Here is a 27,238-nt window from a genome sequence, read left to right as displayed (position 1 = left end):
GTATGTATGGGGACTATTATGATAATAGAAAGAATATACCATATTTTTCGCCATATAAAACGCACTGGCCCATAGGACGCACCTAGGTTTTAGAAGAGGACAATAAGAAAAACATTTTTTTATTAGACCTCAGGTCAGACCAGCAATCAGACCCCCAATGTTAATCCGACCTCAGCTCACAGCCCCAATCAGACCCCCAGTGTTAATAAGACCTTAGATCAGACCCACAATCAGACCACAGCTCAGACCCCAATGTGAATGACCCCCAATCAGACCTCAGATCAGAGCCCAATATAAAGAAGGACCTCAGATGAGACCCCCATACCTCATATCAGCCCTCAGCCATATTTTATCACCCCCAGCCATAATTGATCAGCCCCCTGCCTCAGATCACAAAATAAAAAATCCACTTACCTCTCCTGCTCCGGACACGGCCGCTCTCTCTTCTTATTCCTGCCATCGGCTGTGCTGTGACCTGACACGCACAGTGTGAGGTCACAGAGCGCCCTCACGCTGTGCACAGCCACAGCACAGCCCACAGCAGAGGACCAGGAAGCAGTGAGTACAGAGCCTTCACCGCTTCCAGGCCATAATGGAAGCGCTCATTTGTATTTGCCCCATAAAACGCAGTGACGTTTTCCCCGCACTTTGGGGAAAAAAGTTGTCCTATGGGGTGAAAAATACAATAATCTAAAATATTGTCAATCGAAGTATGATTATCGATTGTTGTTTTTTTTTTTTTTCTGGTGATAACTTTTTTTTTTCTGTCAAATTGTAGTTTTTAGTGACAATATTTTGGAGTACATATAAATTTTATTACTTTTTAGGCATGTGGTAATGGGGAAAAAAGCTATTCTTCTATAGGCTGTAGGAAGGTACAAGGGGTCGTCATTGATGGTAGGTATGTGTCACCGAGGTTCCTGGCCTCGGTGAATTAAAGGGTTTCTGTCATGAGAAATAACGTTATGTAGCTGACTGACATGAGCGATGTGCGAATGTCAGCAGTACATAACAGTATGCTTTATAATTCCCTGCCTGCCGCCATTCTCTTAAAATAAAAACTTTTAAAATATGCTAATGAGCCTCTAAGTGCTATTAGGGCGTTGCTTCAGCACCTAGAGGCTCGGTCTACGCACACCCTTTGGCATGCCCAGGTCCAGTTGATTGACTTTCGAGTTCTCCTCATCGTCCTGTAAATCCTGCGCCGTCCCGTTTAGTATTCGGCACAGGCGCAGTGAGTGAAGGATGCGCTCCTGCTGCCGGCTTCCTCACTGCGCCTGTGCCGAAGGAAGGAAGCCGGCAGCAGGATTTACAGGAGAACTCGAAAGACAATCAACGGGACCTGGGCGTGCCAAAGGGTGCATAGACCGAGCCTCTAGGTGCTGAAGCAACGCCCCAATAGCACCTAGAGGCTCATTAGCAAATTTTAAAAGTCCTTATTTTAAGAGAACGGCGGCAGGCAGGGAGTTACAAAGCATACTGTTATGTACTGCTGACATTAGCACATCGCTAATGTCCGTCAGATGCATAACGTTATTTCTCATGACAGAAACCCTTTAAGAGCAGGTATTTTCATGTGTCAGCAGCAGCTAATGCTGATTGACACTTTTGCTATTTAGTATGGCTGTAAATAGCTGATCCGGGATGGCTCTTATTGGGAGTAGTCAAAGTGCTGGGTGGGTGACTATTCCCCACGTTCCAGGCCGGGTTTTGACAGCACCTGGCTATCCTTAAAAAGGCAGCTAAGCTCAGCAGCAGAGAACGCCCTGTGTGTTGTGATCTGAGCGCTGGGCTGAAAAGCTGAGACCTGTGTGTTGGGAGAGCAGGCCACCTAAACCCTGCATTTAGACTGCTGGAGGCAGAACCGCCGACAAGGTGACGTTTTTTGTTATGCATGAACTTTCTACTCGGTGTGAACAAACACCAACCTTGCAAAGAGTGTTTTTTGTTTGACCTTATGTGTGAATAAACACGGACATTTGAATTACGAACTTGTACTTTGCCTCTGTACTGCACCCGTTTATCCCAACTACCAGAGCGAATCGCTACAAGGCATGCCAGGTCCTGGGGGACCTTTTTTAGGCCCCCAGCTGCTATGGCAACGCAATGGTGCTCCACAGAGGGGCCGATGGTAACAGGGAGCCTCTGTGTAACTGCCTAGATGCCACGGTCGCTACTGACCGCAGTGTGTAGGGGGTTAAGCAGTCGGCATTGACGTTATCTCCTATCCAGCTACAGTTACGGAATGCCGTATCGCCACAGCCTGTGCAGGGTTCTCTTCAGTCCCTCCTGCTTGTGCCAGGAGCTGAAAAGACTACACAGCCTGCACGGATATAGTGCTCTGGATGAAAATAAAATGATAAAGGTTTTGGCATCTAGAAGACAGATACAAATGTACTACATGTTCTGTAGCTCTCTTAATGCTACGTTGGGATGTTAAGATTTCATACCTGATGTCATTTGGTTATACAATTATATGTCTTTATTCTCATTTACTCACTATGTTCTCTTTCCGTCATTGGCAGGCACTGGAAAACTGGGATTTTCATTTGTAAGGATTACAGCGCTGCTAATCGCCGGCAATCGACTATGGGTGGGAACTGGAAATGGAGTGGTCATCTCAATACCTCTCACAGAAAGTAGGTCCTGATAAGAAGCATGTCTTAGGGGGTCAATGCTAAATATGATGATTGCCTATCGATAAGGACATTGGAACTCAGATACAAGAAAGTACAGAATAGTGGAGAACGGTCTATAACAACCTGTAGTGTGAATGGCTGGTACATGCAACACTGTCCTGTATTCAGAAATGAGCCCAATTATGTAGAAGTCATTTCCTAGAAAGATAGAACTAGAAATTGCATCCCATCCCATCCCCGGGGGATATTTGACACAGTACCCATATAGAAATACCAACCACAGTGCCCAGAGCAGCTCTCTGTGCTCCTAAGTAGGAGAACCCCATGATGATGTCCATATGCCCTTAATTTTGAGGTCCATTGACAGACTACAGGCTGCAATAACAGCAGCCAGTATTTTGCAGATACAGTATATAGGGCAATAATAGTGAATTTGAACACCTTAAAGGGGATGTCTCACTTCAGCAAATTGCATTTATCATGTGGAGAAAGTTAATACAAGGCACTTACTAATGTATTGTGATTGTCTATATTGCCTCCTTTGCTTCCTGGATTGATTTTTCCATAACCTAAAACAGCTTGTTTCCATGGTTACGACCACCCTGCAATCCAACACCAGTGGTTGTGCTTATACACTCTAGGAAAAAGCACTTGCCTGTGTGTGCTCTTTCAGTCCGGGCCGGTGCTTTTTCCTATAGTGTGCAAGCAGGACCACCACTGACTGTGTATAATGTGATGGAAAAATCAATCCAGCCAGCAATATGGGGGAGGCAATATGGACAATCACAATACATTAGTAAGTGCCTTGTATTAACTTCCTCTACATAATAAATGCTATTTGCTGAAGTGAGACAACCCCTTTAAAAAGCCCTGTGTCTATCTATACGTTAGAGATACAGTTTAGGCCTCATGCACAAGACTGAATGTGTTTGGCAGTCCGCAAATTGCGGATGTGCAAAAAAAAAAAAAAAAATGATGACGTCTGTATGGCATCTGTTTTTTTTTTTTGCGGATGCATTGTAATAATGCCTATCTTTGTCCGCAAACTAGAAAAAAATAGGACATGCACTATTTATTTTTTGCGGGGCTACGGAACGGACATACTGATGCGGACATTTTTTGCGGACCCATTGAAATAAATGGGTCCGCATCCTATCCGCAAAAAAAACTGAACGTACAAGGAAACGGTCGTGTGCATGAGGCCTAAGATGGAGATAACGAATACAATATATAAATGGCGTAAAAGAAAATATTAAAATAATTATATATAATATCACAATAATAAAGATGGACTATGGATAGTAAGAGTTTCATCCCGTGGTAGTCTAGTCCTATTGTATATGTCGTTTTACTCCACCTGATGTGTTGAATCCCCCAATATACAGGTTTCCCACCTCAAATCCTGCCAGTAATTTATTCTTTGTGTTCTTCATGCTTTATCCCTTTCCTACCTCCCTCCTGCTCCCTCTTCTCCTTTTGGCTTATGAATACTCCCAACCCTTCCACCTCCGCTAGCGGTAGTCCTACACCGGGGCCAGCTGCTGGGGCTGAGGGGTAAGTGCAGGACCTGACTCTATGTCACCTCATCCCATCTTTCCAACATGTCCTGTCTCCATCCTCATTTTACATCGCTCTGTGGTATTCACAAAGCGGCAGAACTTTTCAAGTGGTGCCCTAGATGTGCAGTAATATGAAAACTGGAGACACCTATGGGAGCTGCCATGGTGGCCGTATTGGTAGTAACTAGCATTTTCCACCTACCCAGGTGCCATTTGGTCATCTTATATAGCTTTTTGCTCATCCTATGACCAGGGAGTGTCTGCACCCCTTATACTCTGGCGTGAGATTCTAGCCTAGTGGACAATGTCCTATAGGGGGTCACCTTTTGTATGTGTTCCACATGCATCCCCACTTGAGTTGGACCGTTCAGCTTTCTTCGTGAATACCAATTCCAATTTAAGTTGTCCACATCATATGGACATCATTCAGAGCAGAGACCAGGGTATGTTGTAGGTTTGGCGACTACAAAAAAAAATATTTTGGTAGGACTGGTTTCATAATTGTGGTGTCCTAAATTGGGAAGAAACAAAGTTATAGGGATCATTGATCCCCACAGAAGCGGGTAACGGATGTTGATGAGAGTTCCTACAGTCCCACTGTAGCCAAAACTTGTGGCCAAACAACCCTAACACCTTCTAAAGCTCTCACTGTGAACATTACTAAAGATAATAAGCAAATGCAAGTATTAGGCTAGTATTACACCAACAGATAAGGCAGACGATTGTTAGGGAAGAAAGCGTTCCTTCCCGGCAATCGCCTGCTCGTCAGTGGAGGAGACCGCTGCTATTACGTGCAGAGATTTCCTCCAGAATATGGGGAGGAGTGATCGCAGTGCCATCGTTCGTCCCTATACAGAATCGTTACTTGCCGACAGCAGATCGTGATTACACACCACGATCTGCTGCCGGCAGACAGTGATTATTTTTAAACCTGCTGAAAGACTGTCTGACTGTCTGATGAACGAGCATTTTGGGTAATCGGCGGCACTATTACACGGGCGATTCATCTACCAAGTGTGTTCCTATGGACGCTCATCGATGATCTGCCCGAAAATCGCCCGGTGTAATACAGCCTTTAGCTATTCAGTGTATTCAGATGTGCTGCCTTTTGTATTCACACAAACCACAATAAAAAAAAGCCATAAAAAGGTCCATCAACAGCAGCTTGTGGATGGTCTCCATGACAAAAATATTTTTTTAACTTGCACAAAGTAAAAAAAAAAAACGATGGAAAAAAGGCAAAAACAGCAAAAAGGTAATGAAAATATATTACAAAGATTCCACGTTTTACATTGGCTGACTATATAGCCAATATGTCTGATGTTCTGTTACTTGGGGAATGTGGAAGGTGTCCGCACACAGCGGCAACGGCGGTCTGACACGGAGGAGATGCTTAAAGCCTCGCACTATATTAGTCAACAGGGAGTGTCTCCTGATGATGAATATGGAGCACACTGAGTGCCTGACATCTGTATGGAGTGCTCAAGATAGGTCATCAGTATCAGATCAGTGGGGGTCTTACAACCTGCAAACCCACCTATCAGATGTTTTGGGCCAGCGCCGGGAGCTGTACTGTGGACAGAAGGCTCCGTCCACAGTGTGGCGCCAACATACGGCAGCTTAGGCCCCATTCAAGTGAACGTTCACTGAGCTGCAGTACCCGGCACAGCGGATGGAGCCTATATCGATATCTAAGTATCAGAAAACGGCTTTAAAGTCGCATTTTATTATTTTGCGCAAGGAATCCAAGAAGTCAGAGCCCTTATTTTGTGACTTTTTGAAGCCAGAATTCTTAAGTTTAGGTCGTGATCAATTCCCCCCAGTATGGGGTAACATCATGCACGCCACCTGAAGCATCTGGACTGGGTGAGACTGATACCTCAGCATCCCCTTTTTATGACACCTAATTTTGGGCCAGTTACATTCCATGTCTTTCTTAGGGCTCATGTGTGCCCCGTGCCCGTACTGCTGACCGCAAACAATGGGTCCGCAGTATACGGGCACCGGCTGCATGCACTCCGTATTGAATGGGTCCGCAATCATTGACTTGAACGGGTCTACAATCTGCAAGATACGGAGCGGTGCGGAGCAGAGGCACGGATTGGAAGCACTTCCGTGGGATTTCGGTCCGTGCCCCGGCACCACAGAAAATAGGACGTTTTATTTTTTTGCTGTGCGGAACGTATCTTGAGGATCTAGTGAATGGGTCCGCGTCCACAAATGGCGTGCTGGTATCCGTGCATTGGAAGTAAAATTAAAAAAAGTAAGGCACCCCTGCGCTGCTCTTTATAGGTATCTGTAGCGGGTGAGGGGAAATACCTGGTCTCTTCTCTGTATGTGTTACACATCTTCTTAAAGGGTTCATACAATATACTGGAACAGTGGTGATCCATAGGCCATAATCGTATTCTCTGAGCCCTGTCCCGACTCGGCGTCTGTGAAGAGAGATGGGATGGTCAAGTGGGTAGCTGGTTATACGGGCAGTTACCATTCACATGATCCAACATGGCAATTTTTTTGCCAGCAGATGTAGTTGTCTGTTAGTCTTCTATATCTTGGACCACAAAAACATCAGGATAACACTTCCTGGAAGTGATATAAAGGATGGTTTACGGAGAGATACTCGAGCGTAGACTGATGAGACCAAGGCCTTCATATTTGGGTTGTGTTCACCTCTACAGGGGCAGTTGCTCTTGCCCATCTAAAGGCCACTTCATGTCATTGAATCTCTCGATCTGTTTTTAGCCAACAAGACGTCTCCTACATCCTCCGGAGAAGTAGCCCGGGCCGGTGGAGGAGTAATCCACGTGTACAGCGATGAGAACAGTGAAAAGTCTGCGGGCAGCTTCATACCATACTGCTCCATGGCTCAGGCCCAGCTCTGCTTCCACGGTCACCGCGATGCTGTCAAGTTCTTTGTGTCTGTGCCAGGTAACTACCACAAAATTAAGTAGAAATCTAAATATCTGCAGCTTTATATCAATGGGAATCCCCATACACACAGTGATATAAAATGTCTGAATAATACCGCTATGCAACTCATTTTAAGATCCAGGCCATCTGAGGTGCCCCTTTCAGCAGTGGCTGGTGTGCCCACACAGGTTGCACGTCTCTAAGGCCTTACGCACACGACCATATCCATTTTGCAGTCCACAAAATAAGGACACCGGGCAGGCGTTTTTACATCATGTCCATAGCCTGACCATTATGTACATTCCCAGGTAACGTCCTGGCCACACTTAATGGCAGTGTACTGGACAGTCCCTCCGAGAACCCAGGCACCCCATCCGCAGAGACGGAAGAACAAAAACTGAAGAATGTGCTGGTGCTGAGCGGAGGGGAGGGATACATTGATTTCCGTATTGGTAAGTTCACCATAACCTCCGTAATGGATTCAACCTGTGGCCCTTATCCGCTGGGTGACTACAACTCCCAGCACGTCCTGACAGCTTGCATCTGCCCTAGCAGGCTGAGAAAAATGGATTTGCAAAAGCTAGGGGAGGAGGATAATCTAAATCAGAGGTCTCCATACAGTGGCTCTCCAGCTGGTGTGAAACTACAACCCTCAGCATTCTTGAAAGAGTAGTTTTGCAGCAGCTTGAGAGTCACAGGTTGGAGAACACTGATCTAAATTTTTTGGGGGAGGGTCATAGACGTAAACTAGTGCTTAGCTAATTATTACCTTCCTACACTCAAAGGGGTCTTCTGGGAGTTTGATACTGATCTCCTAACCATAACTGATTGGTGGGGGTCTGACTCCCCTGCTGATGAGCTGTTTGAAGAGGCTGCAGCCAGTGATGTCATGTTTATTGGTCACATGACCTAGGCGCAGCTCAATACCAAGCACAGCCGCTATACAATGAACACTGCTCTGTGCTTAGTATGCTTTGAAGAGGTAGTGGCGCTCATCGGAGTGCCGCGGCCCCTTCAGACAGCTGATCAGTGGCAGTGCAGGCGTCAGAACCCCACCAATTAGATATAGACAGCCGATCTTGAGTATAGGTCATATTATCCTCCATTATTTTTGTGGAGGGAGATAAGTGGCCACCACACACCCGTGGTACCACTTACCGTATTTCTCGGGAAGCAAAGGATCGGATGAGTAAAAATACAAACTACTGATAGATCAAAGGATTGATGAGCCATTTTATATTTTTCAGGGGATGGAGAAGATGATGAGACAGAAGAACACTCTGGAGATGGAGGCAATCAGACCAAACCAGTACTCTCTAAGGCAGAGCGAAGCCATATTATCGTGTGGCAGGTCTCCTATGTCCCTGAATAAATGCACCCTTAGCCTTCGCCCCCAGAATGCCAAGACGCCTCCTGCTTCCCTGCACCCGCTGGAAATACCAAACTGGAACTCTGACCCAACTCTGCGCAATTTCTCGGCCCCTGTTTTGCTGGTCTTCTCATTCTGTTCTATTCATCCTCTGATGTGACCGACAGAAAACTTTTCCTCCCGCTACAAATTCTCATGTTTCTTGTACCAGGGCCCAAGAATGATAAAACTGGGTGACTAAATATCATCTCTGCCAGGCTGGCATCATGGTCCTAACATCCAGTCTGTCGCTGGAATTGCTTGGCGGGCTCCACTAGGGATTGCGCTCGATTGAATTGAAGATCGTTATCGACCCAGCATGCGCAGGTTCACGTATGGCCAGGACTGGACCTGAGTATCCATTTTTATGCCAAATCCTCATATAATGTCCATTACTGATATTCAATAGATTTAAATGAGTTTATTAGCATCTTCTTCCCCGCCCCTTATGCAAAAGCTCAACACATCAGTTTTGCGTCGTCAGTAGAAAATTTCAACAAAAAAAAATCGATTTCCATCGACAGTAAAAAAAAAAAAGATCAGACTGGACGAAAAACGCCAAAAAGAGTCTTGATAAATTGAGGCAACTTCCCAAAGTCATTTGGCCTTTTGTACGCAAGCGTAAAGAAAAAAAAGTGGCCTTGTCGCTCGCAGGAACCAATCCGCTTTCGTTTTCAAAACTGCACTGAAAAAAAACCCCATGAAAACGTGGGCTCCAATTGGTTGCCTATGAGCAGCGCGCTTACTTGCTCCACCATCGGGGTAGAAGTTCAATGCCTATCCTCCATAGCGTTTCAATGAGACTCTAGTGCATATAGAAATATATATATATTTTTTTTTTATAAAACGGGTTGTATGAAATGACAAAACATGGCTGTTTTTTTTTACGGAAGCAGTGCCGCTCCTTCACTTGTCCAGGGCTGAGACACAATACCCAACGCCGCCTGTAGACAAGAGTGGAGCTGTTTCAAGAACAAACCAGCCTTTTCTAATCTCATACAATCCCCTTTATGTAAAAACGGAGATTATAGCTATAATTTAGTCTAAAGAGCAGGTCCCACCAAGGGGTAGACCTGAACAGCAATCCCCCTTCAAGACCTAAAAGCTTAAAGGGGTTATCCCATGATGTAAAAAAAAACGAATATCTGATATTATATCTTACTAACAAACTTAGAACCAGCCCTGTGCCTCACATGGATCCAGAGATCTCCCCATTCATTGCTCTGTTATATTAAGGGTGCATTCACACGACTCTTACCCTGGGTTCACACCTGAGCGTTCTGAAAGGAGCGCTCTGGATGCGCGATTGTACCGGCGTTTACAATCGCGCATACAGAGACAAGCGAACGCCCATTGTCGCGCGTTCCCGAAAGTCTATGTACGGGAACGCGCGACAAGACGCCCCAAAGAAGCTCATGTACTTCTTGGGGCGTCGGGCGTTTTACAGCGCGATCGTACGCGCTGTAAAATGCCCAGGTGAGAACCATTCCCATAGGGAATCATTGGTTTCTCCTTGTTGAGCGTTTTACAGCGCGTAGGAACGCGCTGTAAAACGCTCAGGTGTGAACCCAGGGTTAGTGTTTTGCGGTCCGCAAAACATGGATACCAGCCGTGTGCATTCCACATTTTGTGGACCGCACATGGCCGGTGCTATATAGAGAATGCCTATTCTACAAGAATAGCACATGCTCCATATCTTTTGCGTGGGCCGCAGAACGGAACGACAGCTGCGGACAGCACACAGTGTGCTGCCCGCATCTTTTGCGGCCCCATTGAAATGAATGGGTCCGCACCCGTTCCGCAAAATTGCGGAACGGACGTGGATCCATTTATACGGTCGTGTGAATGCACCCTTTTTTCAAGCTGGCATCTTAGGGTCCATTCACACATCCGCAAAACACGGACACTGGCAATGTGCGTTCCGCATTTTGCGAACCGCACATTGCCGGCACTAATAGAATATGCCTATTCTTGTCCGCAATTGCGGACAAGAATAGGGCATGTTCTATTTTTTTTCGGGAACGGAAATGCGGACTCAGAAGTGTGCGGGTGCGCATTTCCAGCTCAGGGCCGCACATCGTGCGGCCCCATAGAAATGAATGGGTCCGCAAAATGCGGAACCGAATTGCGGATGTGTGAATGGACCCTTAGGGGCATATCCTTTCTGCTGCAGCTGGTGGCAGTTGAAGTCTCAGTGAGCTGAGCAACAGCAGGTGGCACTATACAGATAGATGTCAGAGAATAACGGTGGCCTATACTAAATTTTTGAAGTACATGCAATCACTAAAGTATTCAGATCCAGGTGCTGGTTTGGAAAATGTAGAATTTTTTCATGGGACAACCCCTTTAAAGATTACCACGCAGCCTATAGTTGCGATGTTTCAGGAGGAAGCCTTGCTTTTGTAATCTCATACCACCCCTTTCAAACATGTCTGCTTTGTTACAGAAGCAGTGCCACTCCTTTACTTGAACCGAGCTGACATGCAATACCCCTCACACCCTATAGACAGGAGTGGCGCTGTTTCTGGGACAAACCATAATTTTTCTAGGGATCTCATACAACCCTTGTCCAAAGAGAAGAACCTGCCGCGGGCCTCCTGGTGGAGTAGACCTTAAGCTGAATCGCCATCCATCCCCCAAGCACTTAAAGGGCATCACAGATTTGGAAGTTGTAAGGAAGAAGAGTTGCTACCAGTCTCCATATTGGGACAAAAGGTGCAAAAACAGCACCAGGAGGTGGGCCTTATATTAACGTCACTATGGTGCCTCATCCATTGACCCACCAGCCTTCTTATGCACTCAACTTTACAAAAGGCAAATGTGAAAACACCAAGACATTTTGGCAAATAGACTCACTCAGCATAAATCATGAGGGCATTGAGGCCTGGGAAGAACCTACCCCATACATATCTTATATTTCAATGACAATAGTGCCGGGACTGAACAAATTAAGCTAAAGACGCTACTTCCCTGCATGTGATCCTGTAGCTCCCGCTCTGCCAGAGTGCCTCCAATACTCTTTGTTGCAGGATTTTCTGGGAGTTCAGGGGTTAACAACAAGAAAAAGCACATTACTAATCAGCCAGCAAAAAGTATATACAGTGCTCGGCTCTAACAGCACGTTCTACCTACGGCGAATGACATATGTAAAGAAAGTGTCACAAGGGGTGCTCTAACGTGTCCGCTCCCAAAAGGCTTGTAAACTCTGCAGTGTGTCCTGTCCGTCTCCTGGTCTTATCGGTGGCATTATGTAAAGACAGCTGTATGAATAACGCTTCTGCTTCCTCTCTCTCCCCCTTGTGACATGAACATAATGTAATTGTTATGTATGTAATAAATGTATTACAAAATGAATGCAGGACGCTGGTGTTGTGTCATTGGTCAGGACCTATTCTGCCACCGAAGTACATGAGAAGTCTAAATGGCAGTCCCTTTTACAAGCAAAGGAAGATGGTGAACTTGGTATAATCATTTACTAGCAACACCAGTTGCCTGTAGAATTCCAGTGAGGGAGCTGCAATTGATATGCTTTTAGGTAATTTATTGAATGTACCTTGAGACATGGTGATAGAGGTTGCAGGAAAAGACTGCAGGACACAGAAAGTGAGCTCACTGGAGGAGGAGTTACAGGATGAATGGCATAATGAATTACAACTATAGCTAACTTCATAAAGGAACTATAACAATGGCCACTAGATGGTAGCAAAGTATACTTACACTGTATATAAATTCTAGATGAGAAACATTAGCTGGCACAGCACAGGACCCTGTTTTACAAACAGAGGTCACAGGCGTCTATCTAATGTGTGTGATAACCTATGGGCATTTAATCCCATCCGAATTTGTGAGATTTGGCAGCAAATATATATATATATATATATATCAGGTTATGGCACTGACCTGCAGTAACTGACAAGAGTTTCTGGAAAAATGCTGACACTTTGGGGGTCGTTTTTTTTTTTTTAAGACTGGTGTTTTAGACAGTAGTCTTAATAAGCCCCTGAGCTGGATCCATCAGTTATGTAGAGGCGGTGGATTGTAGATAACTTTGGCATATCAGGTGCTGGTCTAAAAGACATCTTCCTAGCTGGATTACATTTAGACCATTTTCTACACCTAAAACAGGCGCAGAAAATGATGAATTAGATGGACCTGCCGGGTCGTCCCCTTTCCCACCACGCCCACTTTTTTAGACCGGCCGTGAACAGGGAAAAGTTGCAGATTGCGGCGCAAATAACCTTTGAGCCACGATCTGTGCTAGAAATACCCCCTTTGTCTTAATACTGAAGAATCCCTTCAGAGGGCTTCCCCAGGATTTAGATATTGATGGCTTATCCTCGGGATAGGTCATCAATATGAGATCAGCAGGGGTCCGACTGCCGGGACCCCCGCCAACCAGCTGTATGAAATGGCTGATGAGCGCTTAGACCTCTTCCTAGGCCAGTGACGTCATGTTCATCGGTCACACGGTGTAAGTGCAGCTCATTCCAATTCAAGTGAAGTGAATGGGGCAGAGCAGCAATACCTAGCTGGGGCGCTACTAGCGGGTTCAAAAAAGAAACACACACAAGTTTCTGAATTGTATTTTATTACAAAAAGGGACATAGGCGATAGAAAAAAAATTTCATTCCCATCCTGTAAACAGATTATCCACCTGCCCTCACCCACCCATAAGCCTTCCACAGCTGGATAGTCACGACAAACGTAAACTTCAGACTTTGGTTTTGTAAAAGAACCTATTTAATGGACGCCAAAAATAGGCTCAGGCTGATTTCACATACGAAGGCTGCAGGGAACGGATCTGGAAATATGGATAAAGCCTTCAGATAAGAGTCTCATCTTTGGAACCCATTTACAGCTCGTAGGGTAGGGCTACACTTTTTGTAATGATCGTCATGCGACATGCTGCAACTGTAACACGGCAGTCGCACTGAAATCCAACTTGGAAGGATTTTTGCGACTGTCATTTCGCATGTCACAGTGCGACACCATAGACAATCATTACAATACATGTTGTGCGACACAAGTCATTGTGTAGCCCTAGCCTCACCCCAACCATGCTGGACATGGATGCACCTGGTCATAAAGACCGCAATAACAGTACATCCGTGGGCATCCATGGTACATCCACATAGAACTGATATGCTGCAGACTTGCCATTGCAAATTTTTGTGCAGTAAATCCACAGCATATTAAAGGGGTTTTCCAAGACTTTTTCCACTGATGACCTATACTGTAAGCAGGTCATCAGTATCTGCCTACAGAGGATAGCGCAGAAATCTGCTGGATAGCTGCAGGCAGCTCATGGTGCAACTGCCTGGTAACCTAGATGCATTCTACTTAAAGGGGTTGTTCACCACCAGGGACCCTTTTAACAGACCCATTCCCCCAGCATGGACCCACATTGGTAACCATACCTAAGCGACCCCAGCCGGTGGGTTCCTGGCTCCGCAGGTCCTGGGTCTCTCCCAGGTGACGGTCACTGCTGCTGCCAGTCATTAGCTGCAGTGGTCACAAGATTCACGTCAAAACAGATGTGGATACAAGGAGACCTTGGACCTGCAGAGCCGATGGGGCAGAGATGGAGCCGAAACCAAAGCAGCAGGGATCAGATAATTATTACCATTCTTGGTGGGTTTGTAGAAAAGGTCCCCGGGTGAAAAAAACACTTTAAAGGCTTTAGGAACTGCCAGCTTTAAAGGGTTCGAAAAACTGCTTTCTTTAAAACAACAAAACCACACACACACAACTGTCCGCATGTTTAGCCTCATGAAGACGTGCTGCAGATGCAACCCATAGACAGGTGGGGCATTTTTTTTCTTTAAGAAAGTAGCCATTTTTTCTGTACAACTACTTAGGCCGAATGCACCAGTGTATTACTGTATTGCGGCGGCAGCAGGGAGCGCACGGCGTCATAGCAACCACGGAAGGCATGCGCTCCTGCTCTCAGCAGGAATCCAGCCCGTGGTTCCACGGATCGCTCACAGCCGTGTGCATTCGGCCTTAAAGGGATGCAAAACTTTTACGGGAGTGGCAGGTTTCAAAAGGGCCGATGCGCAGGCAGAATTTGACATTTTGCCCAGGATGACACTGACATACAGCCTTGCTGTTGGCTTATAAATGATGGTGACAACCCATGGATCTGGGGCTCTCAGCTTACCCTGACTGCGGCGAGCAGCAAGATAATATGGAGGTTCTACAAAACTAATACATTCAAGCGTTACCCTAAGAGTGAAGAGGAGGATTTAAAAATATAAAATCAAGACAATGGTAGTGATCAGGCCTGTGCGGCCGTTACTGCAGTCAGTCTGGCTGGGAGGACAGCGACATTCAAGTAGGGGATGAGATATAATCCCGCTGTAAACATCATTAGGGAGTAAGCCAAAAAAATAAAATCGACCCCCAGACATATTACCTAGGTGTCCATTCAGTGCAAAGACATGTGGCCGCAGCAGCAGTGCCCATCTGGGCAACTGCTCTCTTTTTGCCGTGACTAACAGCACCAGCCTATTTCTACCTGGTAACCACCTAGAAAACTGGCGCACACACAGTATGTCCTCGGGGTCATTACCTATGGCAGAAAGCGTAGTGCGCACACGCTGGGCACAGGCGGTGTGGATGCTAAAGACGTGGGACAAGGATGGGGCTGTCAATTAGGGCATATGGGGGGGGGGCCGGATAGGGAGACCTGGAGGACTTAACTTATCCCATATCGCTAGATATTTGAAGGGTTAAAAGACACCTCCAGCCTCATGGAGGGAAATGGGCAGTGGGGCGTATCTAGATGTATAGGACCCTTTAATGCATCTTAAAAGAAAACGAATATAGCAGCTAACTTCTTGTGTGAAGTTGTACTGCTGCCTACCACCACCCCTTCCACGTGATGAACGTGGCTGCTCACCCGTGCTGCTTTACACAAGAACGGCTTATGCCTCATGACTGGGGGCCCATCATTTGGTGGTAACATTCAGACTCCTCTCACGATTCTAATGAACTGAACTTATGGAACCACAGGGATATAGGACGCCTTAAAAAAAAAATAACATCTAGTCAGCAGGATCAACCCCATCAAACCAGACATACAGCCCAATAGGGTTGATGTTGCTAATTAAACAGATACCTCTTGTTAAAGTCTTCTGTCCTCCTGAACTATCAATTGGCAAATGCACCATACACTGGTCGGCTTATTCCAACGCCGAGACCCTAGCTGCACATGCTTTAAGAGTCAATGGCGCGTGCGCAGTATTACAGGGCCAGGAAAGATAGGGGTTGCCTGGCATGAAGATTGGGGAGTAGCGGAGGGGCTGAGGCGTGTGGAGGGGGCAGGACACACCCCTTGGTGCACTAAACCCTCCTCATAAACGTAGACATGGATTTTAAAGAAAGGTATTATTTTAATCAGCAGGATCAACACTACCAGGCAGCAGGTTTGATCTGATCCTGCTGACTCATGCTCTGTTCACTTCAGCAGAACCTCAGGGAGTCCGAGTGCTACAGCCAAAATACTACAGAGGTGCAATATGGCCGCCTGAGTGAGGCCTTATGCCCACGGCCCTATTTCATATTTTCCCCAAGAGAGTGACGGCGCACTTAAGATTGACCAAGACTCAATACCAATCAGGGGACACATAAGATATAAGTGCTTTGTGGACGGAACTCAGAATAAATGCCCCGGGGTAAACGTTGCCTAATCTGATACCCCTTACATTCATGTTTTCCCCCCTTAAGACCCTATCACACTAGAAGATAATCGTGAAGATTCATAGTAACGCTCGTTAGCAATGATCTGGCAGTGTAATACTGCCGATGATTACCAGATGAACGAGCAAACATTCTTTCATGGGGTAAAATGTAATCTTTAGAAGGTTTAAAAATCCTTGGTTGTTGGCGGCAGATCGTGCTGTATAATTACCATCTGCTGCCGGCAAACAATGATTCAGGATGAGGATGAGCGATGGCATTAGCGATCCCTCTTCCCCATACTAAGGAGGAGATTGCTGCATGTAATAGCAGCGGTCTCCCCCGCTAGCGTGCAGGCGATTGCCGGGAAGGAACGCTTCACGTGTAACGGAACCCTTAGATTTGATCCTAACAGAAAAAGCCCTTGGTAATATGAAACAGCTCCGCACTCAGTTTACTCGTAGATCCAGCTCTCGGCGTGGTCCTGCCAGCAGACAATCTCGTCGGGTCTGAACCAGAGAGAAATCTCGCGCTGCGCGCTCTCTCTGGAGTCGCTGCCATGGATCACGTTCCTGGAAGAGAAAATTTAAACCAAGTAATGCAGCGGAGTCCAGCGGCCACTCCTATGGGGCTGACAACAGGGGGAGGAATGGGCACTGTGCCATTTAGTAGCATATGGAAATGTATGTCTGATCCCCAATCGCTGAGACGCATGCACTGCCACCACCCCACTCGTAACTAGTAAAGCGCTCGGCACGGATGATGCCACCTCGGCAGATTTAGCTAAGGCTACGTGACATAAGACTGGAGTGTCACGCTGCTACACTACAACCAGACCAACCGAAGAGATATGATCCAAATAACGTACATGACATCTATGTGACATGATAAAAACGATGCAGATGAGTGCTATGAACTATAATCCCCCCAAAATCTAGGGTAGCATGTACTATATATATATTATACACCCATCAGCTTCATGTTAGTTCTCTCGAGATCAAAAGAGGTGTAACCTAAATTTTATAAGGTTGCCAAATGCTATATACAACATATATGATGACCAAGTAACAATCTAAACATGTCGCATAATCCCATAGGTTGGGGTATACAATCATTACTTCTATATAATCCGGCTCAAACACCGAACCAAAGCATTGCTCTAGGGCAGGGATGCTCAACCTGCGGCCCTCCAGCTGTTGTAAAACTACAGCTCCCACCATGCCCTGCTGTAGCCTGTTCGAGCATGCTGGGGGTTGTAGTTTTGCAACAGCTGGAGAGCCACAGGTTGAGCATGCCTGGCTCTAGGGTATAAGGCAAATCAAAATATCAAAAACACAGAGGCAAGACCAAGTAACTTACTAACCCAGGACTGGGGAGGAACAAGAGTACCCCGACATACGTTTCAAAGGGGGCATTGCCTCTATGGGTATACCCCAACCACTTTTTGCTGCCTATGGGATTATGCAACCATGTTTAGATTGTTACTTGGTCATCATATATGTTGTATATAGCATTTGGCAACCTTATAAAATTTAGGTTACACCTCTTTTGATCTCGAGAGAACTAACATGAAGCTGATGGGTGTAATATATATATAGTACATGCTACCCTAGCTCTGAAAAGAACTGATTGTCCCACAAAAAATGAGCCCTCACAGAGCCCTGTACACATAGCTACAAAAAAAAAAAAGTTATAGGGGGTCAGAATATGGTTATGAAAAAAACAAACAAAAAAACAAACAAAAAACATTTTTTTCCATAATGGTTTTAATTTATTTTTTCAGTATTAAACCGCAAGAAAAATGTGGTATCGTTGAAACCGTACTGACCTGGAGAATGAAGATAACAGGTCCATTTTACCGCATAGTGTAGTGTAAAAAATAAAAAAAAACCTTTATAGTAATTGTGATTTTTCCCAATTCTACCCCATTTGGAATTTTTCCCCGCTCCCTACTACATGGTATGCAACTGTGAAATGGTGCCATTAGAAAGTACAACTTGTCCCGCATAAAATAAGCCCTCATTAGGCTATATGAATGGAGAAAAAAAAAAAGTTAGGAGTATGGGAAGGCGGGGAGTGAAAAACAAACGCAAAAATGGAAAATCCCAGGGTCCTTAAAGGGGTTGTCCAGGTTCAGAGCTGAACCTGGACATACCTCCATTTTCCCCCTGGCAGCCCCCCTGACATGAGCATCGGAGCAGTTCATGCTCCGATGCTCTCCTTTGCCCTGCGCTAAATCGCACAGGGCAAAGGCATTTTCTGAGTTCCGGTGACGTACCGGGGCTCTCTATGGGGCTGACAGGAACCCCGGTGACGTCACCGGCACTGATGGGCGGGATTTGGCTCTGCCCTAGCCAGTAAAACGGCTAGGGCAGAGCTAAAGCCCGCCCCTCAGAGCCGGTGACGTCACCGAACACACTGCTGGGCGGAAGTTACCGCCCGGCAGTGTGTTATTGTAAACACAAGAGCCTGTGCCCTGCGCGATCTAGCGCAGGGCACGGGAGCGCATCGGAGCATGAGATGCTCCGATGCCAGGCTCAGGAGGGCTGCCGGGGTGAAAATAAGGGTATGTCCGGGTTCAGCTCTGAACCCGGACAACCCCTTTAAGGGGTTAAGGCCCCTTTACACTGCTAGTTACAGCAGACGATTGTCAAGAAGGAACCCTTCCTTAAAGGGAGTCTGTCACCACATTTTAGCATGTTAGACCGTTAAAATAGGGTTATGTGATCCACCCAGAACATAAAAACGGTACCTTTGTGGTAGAAAACGGACTTTTCAATTTGCAGAAAACGAAGTTATAAGATTATCTTCTGAGCCCTCTCAAGTGCCCAGGGCGGTCTCTCAATCCTCGGAGCCCCAGGCAGGCACCTCCTAAACGGCTGATAACTCCACCCTCCGTGCGCCTCTGCCCGCCCGTTTACTCCCCTCCCCTGTCCCTTTCCACTGCGGCTGTGCGGTACAAATCGTAGCGGGCGCATGCGCAATGCGATGCCCGCTCCTGGCAGGGCATCGCAATACCTATTGCGCATGCGCCCGCTACGATTTGTACCGCACAGCCGCAGTGGAAAGGGACAGGGGAGGGAGTAAACGGGCGGGCAGAGGCGTACGGAGGGCGGAGTTATCAGCCGTTTAGGAGGTGCCTGCCTGGGGCTCCGAGGATTGAGAGACCGCCCTGGGCACTTGAGAGGGCTCAGAAGATAATCTTATAACTTCGTTTTCTGCAAATTGAAAAGTCCGTTTTCTACCACAAAGGTACCGTTTTTATGTTCTGGCTGGATCACATAACCCTATTTTAACGGTCTAACATGCTAAAATGTGGTGACAGACTCCCTTTAACGGCAATCGCCTGCTCAACAGTGAAGGAGACCTCTGTATTTACATGCAGTGATCTTCTCCACAGTATGGGGAGGAGTGATTTCTAACGCAATCCGTCCTCCCCATACTGGATCATTGTTTGGTACGACCTGCCGCCAGCAAACGACAATTTAGGTGCCTACACAAGCGATCATATTACCCGATGAACCAGTGTTTCGCTCGGTAATCGGCGGCACCTTTACACCACCAGATAATCGCTAACGAGCCTCCCTGATGCTCGGCCAGTGAAAAGGGGCCTTTCGATTGGACACGATTATAGCAAACCGTCGCCGTCCACACTGAGATCATTACTGATTATGGCGACATCTACGGCCACCTGACAAATTCACTAACAGGGGACAGCACATACTGGTAACTCGGACAAGTCCTCTACTTCCAGGTATTTTACCTGCTGACGTCCACACAGAAATCTCCGCGAATGGTGCCCGGCAATGAGTCGGCTGGATTGGTCTCGCCAAGCATCAGGCGGGCAGTCTTCACCACGTCCAGGCCCTGCCAGACCTGTAAACACCAGGTTTGCCCCTTAGATGATAACAAAGAAGGAGGACTGCTTCTAATCACCCGTCACTGCCCGTCCTTACCATGGCCACCACAGGTCCGGAGCCCATATACTTCACCAGGCGATCATAGAACGGACGGTCCCGCAGAGCGACGTAATGATCCTTCAAGAGAGTCTCCGACGCCTGTAAGGAGACAAGATGGACACAGCTTCCCGTAAAGTGAAAACCATACGGCTCGCGTGGGCTCCTGGCCCCGTCTCTTTACTCATGGCTTGTCGGCTGGGGGAAGGGAGGTCTGACCGCAGGGGCGCCCTTCCACTGCATCATTTCTGATAGCGGCACCACTAACCTAATAGCAAATGCTAGACAGCCCAGTGCACTCGTCTGGTGCAATCTGTAGAGAGCCAACCTCTTCCTTCTATGAATCCAATCATCAGGCCATCTAGGGGGAGCCCTTTATCGGCTGCGTTCACACACATGCAGTTTTTTTGGATTGAAAGACAGACGTGGAAAGAGAAGGACCAATACGTCTCCACTGTACGGGTGGTAACCCCTGAAGGCATCTATGGAGTGTATTCAGATGTAGCTGCTGGGGTGAAGTGCTCACCACGCGGTTTTGCCGATTCAATTTCGCAAGTGACGCTCATAACTGCGAAACTGCGTAAATTGGAGGGAAAAATGCAACAGATTTCCCGGCAAGTCTGAATACGCCCATACCCAGTAGTAAAATTAAAGGAAATAATATTGATGACCTATCCTCAGATCGGCGGGGGTCTGACACCTAAGACCCCGACAATCAGCTGTTAGAGGAAGTCGGGCTCTCCGTGAGTGCCGCCGCTTCTTCATAGACCACGTGATGTCACCGTACATCGGTCACATGGCCAAGGCGCATCTCAGCCTCATTGAAGTGCAGTACCAAGCAAGGCCACTATACAATGTACGGCGCTGTGCTTCATGAGAGGGGTGCCAGGTGTCGGACCCCCACTGATCGGAGAGTCATGACCCATCCTGAGGATTGGCGACTTTAAGATTGCAGTGTAGCGCTGTCTGCATCGCAAAGAATAAAAGTGAATGGGGGTCCCTGTTGCGGCCCACAAGTTGCCGTGATCGTGACAAGACGTCCAACAGATTCGAATATCTTAAGACTGACAGGCCGCGGCGATTTGCAGGTCATTCGTTGCGTTGCAGGCAGCGGTACACTGCGATCTTTGACGTGTGTTGCGAGCTCCAGCCCTCCCACAGCTGAACATACAGGTCACGGACGGACGCATACATGGGCGTGACCCACCTGCATTAATTTCATGGCGACCAGCTGGAAGCCCTTCTTCTCGAAACGTCTGATGATCTCGCCAACCAGGCGCCGCTGATAGCCATCGGGCTTTATGGCTAAGAAGGTGCGCTCGTTAATCCCCGTCCAGGCTGCGGAGAAAAAGCAGGAAAGTGAGCGGGACAGGAAAATCCACTGCCAGATGCACCCTATTGTAGAACTGCAAAGGGTTAAGTCCGCTAAGCGTACCCGCTTCATAAATAGCGTGTGGATGAGCAACGCGGCATATCTGCCCTGTGTGCGCGCAGCCTTAGGAGCCGTGACCGACAGGACTCACTTTCAGCCACTGAATGCAAACAAGCAGGTTTCCACTAACTGACAGCAAGCAGAGATTGTGGAAACGGTGACACATTTAAAGAAAATATATCAGAAAGCAGCTGAATTTTTAACTGTTTGTGTGGGCAACGGGCACGATCCGAGCGAGCGCCGCAACTGCCCATAGCAACCAAATTACAGCCGCCCTCTCGCCTGACTGGTTGCTAAGGGCAACTGCTCCGCTTTTGCGCTAATTTACATACGTTGATGGAAGCTGGGGCATTTTCTGCTCAAATCGTGCCCATTTACTGCCAGGGGTATAATGGCATCTCCCATAGTATCATGTGCGCAGCTCTGCTATGAAACTACAACCCCCCTTGCATGCTAGGAGTCGTAGTTCCACAACAGCCGGACAGATACCCACAGCCCTATTCACACAATTCATTAGAGACGGTACCGTCCCTTTGTGGCTTCCACACAACGCACCCCCGGCCCTGGCTACACGAGGGGAGCAGGGCGGCGTGCGGTACCGCAGCCCCCACCACCCACACGGCTCACCGGCGGGGAAAATGTGCGCGAAGACGGTCAGCACCAAGCAGATCATGGCGAGAGCAGGAGAGGGAGGCGGGGCCGCGCACGTCACCAAGGCCGGCACCGGGGGCGCGCACGCAGGAGAGGCGGGACGTCCAGAGAGATAGAGAGAGTGTGCGGCCAACGGTGTAGACCCGGGGCAGACCGCAGCCTCATACCGAGCGGAGCATCCATCTCAGATACACACACACACACATATATATATATATATATATGTTTATCTATCTATCTATCAATCATTTATCTGGCAGGAGCCATAATTTGCAATTTTTTATGCTACAATAGTGGTGTAAAATCTTTAATCCCTTAAAGGGATCGTCTCACTTCAGCAAATGGCATATATCGTGTAGAGAAAGTTAATACAAGGCACTTACTAATGTATAGTGATTGTCCATATTGCTTCCTTTGCCGGCTGGATTCAGTTTTCCTTCACATTATACACTGCTCGTTTCCATGGTTACAGCCACCCTGCAGTCCAGCAGTGGTGGTCGTGCTTGTACGAAAAAGCGCTGGCCTATAGTGTGCAAGCACGACCACTGCTGATGGATTGCAGGGTGGCCGTAACCATGGAAACGAGCAGTGTATAATGTGAAGGAAAACTGAATCCAGCCGGCAAAATAGGAAATATGGACAATCACTATACATTAGGAAGTGCCTTGTATTAACTCTCTGTACATGATAAATGCCACTTACTGATGTGAGACAACTCCTTAGGCCCCTTTCACACGGGCGACTATTCCGCGCGGGTGCAATGCGTGAGTTGAACGCAATTGCACCAGCACTGAAACCGGACCCCTTTCATTTCTATGGGGCTGTGCACATGAGCGGTGATTTTCACGCATCACTTGTGCGTTTCGTGAAAATCGCAGCATGCTCTATATTGTGCGTTTTTCACGTAACGCAGGCCCCATACAAGTGAATGGGGTTGCGTGAAAATCGCAAGCAAGTGCGGATGCGGTGCGATTTTCACACACTGTTGCTAGGAGACGATCGGGATGGAGACCCAATCATTATTTTCCCTTATACCATGGTTATAAGGGAAAATAATAGCATTCTGAATACAGAATGCATAGTACAATAGCGCTGGAGGGGTTAAAAAATAATAATTAATTCACCTTAATCTACTTGATCGCGCAGCCGGCATCTCTTCTGTCTGTCTTCTGTGCTGTGTGCAGGAACAGGACCTGTGGTGACGTCACTGCGGTCATCACATGGTCCGTCACCATGGTAAAAGATCATGTGATGGATCATGTAAAGACCGGAGTGACATCACCACAGGTCCTGTTACTGCACACAGCTAAGATGAAGACAGAAGAGATGTCGGCTGCGCGATCAAGTGGATTAAGGTGAGTTAAATTATATTTTTAATTTTTTTTAACCCCTCCAGCGCTATTGTACTATGCATTCTGTATTCAGAATGCTATTATTTTCCCTTATAACCATGTTATAAGGGAAAATAATACAATCTACAGAACACTGATCCCAAGCCTGAACTTCTGTGAAGAAGTTCGGGTCTGGGAACCAAACATGGAGATTTTTCTCACGCGAGTGCAAAACGCATTACAATGTTTTGCACTCGCGCGGAAAAATCGCGCGTGTTCCCGCAACGCACCCGCACCTTTTCCCGCAACACCCGTGTGAAACCAGCCTTTAAGGCCCGGCCCCAGCATTCCTACCTTGTGCTTATCACCTGCATGTACTGTGATTGTCCATATTGCCTCCTTTGCTGACTTGAATCATTTTTCCATCACATTATACAGTCCTCGTTTCCAGATGTTATGACTACCTTACAATCCAGCAACGGTGGTCGTGCTTGCACACTATAGGAAAAAGCTTTGGCCTTGGCATGCTCCTACGTTCCTGGCCACTAGAGAGGCTAGTGCCTTTTCCTATAGTGTGCAAGCACGACCACTGCTGGATTGTAGGGCGGTCGTAACCCCTGAAAACAAGGACTGTATAATGTGATGGAAAAATGAATAAAGCCAGCAAAGGAAGCAATATGGACAATCAGAATACATTAGTAAGTGCCTTGTATTAGCTTTCTCTACATGATAAATGCCCCTCCTGAAGTGAGACAACCCCTTTAAGTACCGGGCCCATTATTGTTTTTTTCTCTCCACATTCCAATAGCCATAACTTTTAAAATTTTCCATTCACACAGCCATACGAGGGCTTAGTCCCCTTGCAGACGAGCGTGAGCGCAATAGGTGCGGATGCGTTCAATGAAAAATACACAATTTCGCAAGCAAGTTTATTCAGTTTTGTATGCGATCGCATTGTTTTTATCACACGGGTGCAATACGATTTAATGCGTTGTGTACACGCTTGATAAAAAAACTGAATGTTTACAAACATCTCTTAGCAACCATCAGTAAAAAACTTGCTTGCGATTTTCACGCAGCCCCATTCACTTCTATGGGGCCAGCGTTGCGTGAAAATCGCAGAATATAGAACATGCTGCGATTTTCACGCAACGCACAAGTGCGTTAAAACCAACGCTCATGTACACAGACCCATTGAAATGAATGGGTCTGGATTCCGTGCGGGCGCAATGCGTTCGCATCACGCATTGTACCCGTGCGGAATACTCGCTCATTAATTTATTATGTTTTGTATTGGAAAACGGCAAAATTGTGGGGTTAAACTGAAAAAAACCACAATTCCGACTAGTTTTTTGAGTGTTGATATCACGGTGTTCACTGTGCGCTAAAAATGACACAACGTCCTTATTCTGTGGCTCAATCCGATTATGGCAATGCAAACTGTCATTTTTGGGGTCTATACAACTTTTTGATCACTGTTAGGCCTCATGCACACGACCATGCCGTTTTTTTTGCGGTCCGCAAAAAACGGAAGCTGCCTGTATGCCTTCCGCAATTTGCGGAACGGGCAGCCCATTGTAGAAATGCCTATTCTTGTTCGCAAAACGGACAAGAATAGGACATGTTATATTTTTTGGGGCGGGGCCACGGAATGGAGCAATGGATGAGAACCGCACACGGAGTGCTGTCCGCATCTTTTGCGGCCCCATTGAAGTGAATAGGTCCACACCCAAGCCGCAAAAACTGCGGCTCGGATGCAGACCTGAACAACGGTCGTGTGCATGAGGCCTTATTCAATTTTTTTGGGGGGGGGGGTAAGGTGACCAAAAATGGCAAATTGCATGTTTTTTCTGTTATGGCGTACGAGGAGAAAAATAAATAAATAGTTCCGACATTTTTGGACGCGGTGATACCTGTTATGTCTATTTTTTTACATTTATATATTTTTATATGTAAAATTGGGAAAGGGGGGTGATTTAAACTTTTCAGATTTTTATGTTTTTATTTAAGGGGTTAAATAACCGTTTTCGGCGTCATCACTGATCCCGGTCATTGCGGACTAATGCTTGATTTATTATACAGCCGCCACCCGCCACGTCTGGAGCAGGCTGAGCACAAAATCCCAGTCCGTATATTACCTCAGCCACTATGACGTACGGGTACCTCACGGTGGCTGTAGGGGTTAATAAATGTCCCCTATAGTTTTTGTGATTGTGATTGACAGCCCTCCCTCTATGAGGAGGAGGTCCTATCAGTGATTGACAGCCTTCTCTCTATGAGGAGACGGTCCTATCAGTGAGTGACAGCCTTCCCTCTATGAGGAGGAGGTCCTATCAGTGAGTGACAGCCTTCCCTCTATGAGGAGGCGGTCCTATCAGTGAGTGACAGCCTTCCCTCTATGAGGAGGCGGTCCTATCAGTGAGTGACAGCCTTCCCTCTATGAGGAGACGGTCCTATCAGTGAGTGACAGCCTTCCCTCTATGAGGAGACGGTCCTATCAGTGAGTGACAGCCTTCCCTCTATGAGGAGACGGTCCTATCAGTGAGTGACAGCCTTCCCTCTATGAGGAGACGGTCCTATCAGTGAGTGACAGCCTTCCCTCTATGAGGAGACGGTCCTATCAGTGAGTGACAGCCTTCCCTCTATGAGGAGACGGTCCTATCAGTGAGTGACAGCCTTCCCTCTATGAGGAGGCGGTCCTATCAGTGAGTGACAGCCTTCCCTCTATGAGGAGGCGGTCCTATCAGTGAGTGACAGCCTTCCCTCTATGAGGAGACGGTCCTATCAGTGAGTGACAGCCTTCCCTCTATGAGGAGGCGGTCCTATCAGTGAGTGACAGCCTTCCCTCTATGAGGAGGCGGTCCTATCAGTGAGTGACAGCCTTCCCTCTATGAGGAGACGGTCCTATCAGTGAGTGACAGCCTTCCCTCTATGAGGAGACGGTCTTATCAGTGAGTGACAGCCTTCCCTCTATGAGGAGACGGTCTTATCAGCGATTGACAGCCTTCCCTCTATGAGGAGACGGTCCTATCAGCGATTGACAGCCTTCCCTCTATGAGGAGACGGTCCTATCAGCGATTGACAGCCTTCCCTCTATGAGGAGACGGTCCTATCAGCGATTGACAGCCTTCCCTCTATGAGGAGACGGTCCTATCAGCGATTGACAGCCTTCTCTGTATGGCTGTGTATACAGAAAGAACTGTCAATCACTGATAGGACCGGCCACTGGACTTCAAAGCCCAGAATGAGCAGGAATTTAAATGAATGAAATACCAGTTATATTGAATATTTCCCCACAAAACTGTATATATTGATCTGCTCCGCTCCTCAACTTGCTGCCTCCAGATTAATTCACATTTTCATGTTGACAGGTTCCATTTAAATGGCTTGTCCAAGTGTTTAATACTGATTAGGTCATCAATATCAGATCGGGGGGGGGGGTCCAACTCCTGGCACCACTGCCGGCCAGCTGTTTATGGTGAACCCCACGGCTTCATCCTAGGCCAGTGACATCACGTACATCGGTCACATGACCTTGGTGCAGGCCATTCAAGTGAACGGCCTGATCTACGATACCTTGGCGAGGCCGTGGTGCCCACTGTAGCAGCGAGGCCTCCACAAACAGCTAATCAGTGAAGCTCCCGGGGGTCGGACCCCCGCTGATCTGAT

General features: G+C 47.2%; 2 protein-coding genes across 12 annotated transcripts in view; one reads left to right on the top strand and one right to left on the bottom strand.

The window, feature by feature from the left end:
* Window positions 1-9,097, top strand: part of MAPK8IP3 (mitogen-activated protein kinase 8 interacting protein 3) — a 60,817-nt gene extending 51,720 nt beyond the window's left edge. For 8 of the 11 annotated variants that reach the window (XM_044304203.1, XM_044304205.1, XM_044304199.1 and 5 more), the window contains 5 exons: window positions 2,526-2,639; window positions 4,155-4,193; window positions 6,944-7,129; window positions 7,420-7,563; window positions 8,359-9,097. In XM_044304203.1, coding sequence (XP_044160138.1) covers window positions 2,526-2,639; window positions 4,155-4,193; window positions 6,944-7,129; window positions 7,420-7,563; window positions 8,359-8,483 — 608 coding nt within the window. In that variant the 3' untranslated portion in view covers window positions 8,484-9,097. The remainder of the gene's footprint in view (window positions 1-2,525; window positions 2,640-4,154; window positions 4,194-6,943; window positions 7,130-7,419; window positions 7,564-8,358) is intronic. The other 3 variants (XM_044304204.1, XM_044304207.1, XM_044304201.1) reach the window with 1 other exon arrangement.
* A 5,245-nt stretch (window positions 9,098-14,342) lies between these two features.
* NME3 (NME/NM23 nucleoside diphosphate kinase 3) lies at window positions 14,343-22,308 on the bottom strand. The gene is made up of 5 exons (XM_044303645.1): window positions 22,215-22,308; window positions 21,363-21,493; window positions 20,156-20,257; window positions 19,963-20,075; window positions 14,343-16,771 (listed from the first exon to the last, which is right to left on the bottom strand). Exons 1-5 carry the CDS (start codon window positions 22,258-22,260, stop codon window positions 16,654-16,656), a joined length of 510 nt encoding a protein of 169 aa, XP_044159580.1. The 5' UTR covers window positions 22,261-22,308; the 3' UTR covers window positions 14,343-16,653.
* Window positions 22,309-27,238: the final 4,930 nt, after the last annotated feature.

This window comes from Bufo gargarizans, chromosome 8 (genome assembly GCF_014858855.1).
Source record: "Bufo gargarizans isolate SCDJY-AF-19 chromosome 8, ASM1485885v1, whole genome shotgun sequence".
NCBI lineage: Eukaryota > Metazoa > Chordata > Amphibia > Anura > Bufonidae > Bufo > Bufo gargarizans.
This window is presented reverse-complemented; position numbering and strand designations above follow the sequence as displayed.

Bases quoted from the DNA above. Each gene is read 5' to 3' on its own strand.
- NME3 (XM_044303645.1), bottom strand. From the start codon at position 22,260: ATGATCTGCTTGGTGCTGACCGTCTTCGCGCACATTTTCCCCGCCG. The intron at 20,258-21,362 runs GTGGGTCACGCC...GTCTCCTTACAG, and splicing joins TCGCCATGAAATTAATGCAG to GCGTCGGAGACTCTCTTGAA. The intron at 20,076-20,155 runs GTAAGGACGGGC...TGGTGTTTACAG, and splicing joins CCGGACCTGTGGTGGCCATG to GTCTGGCAGGGCCTGGACGT.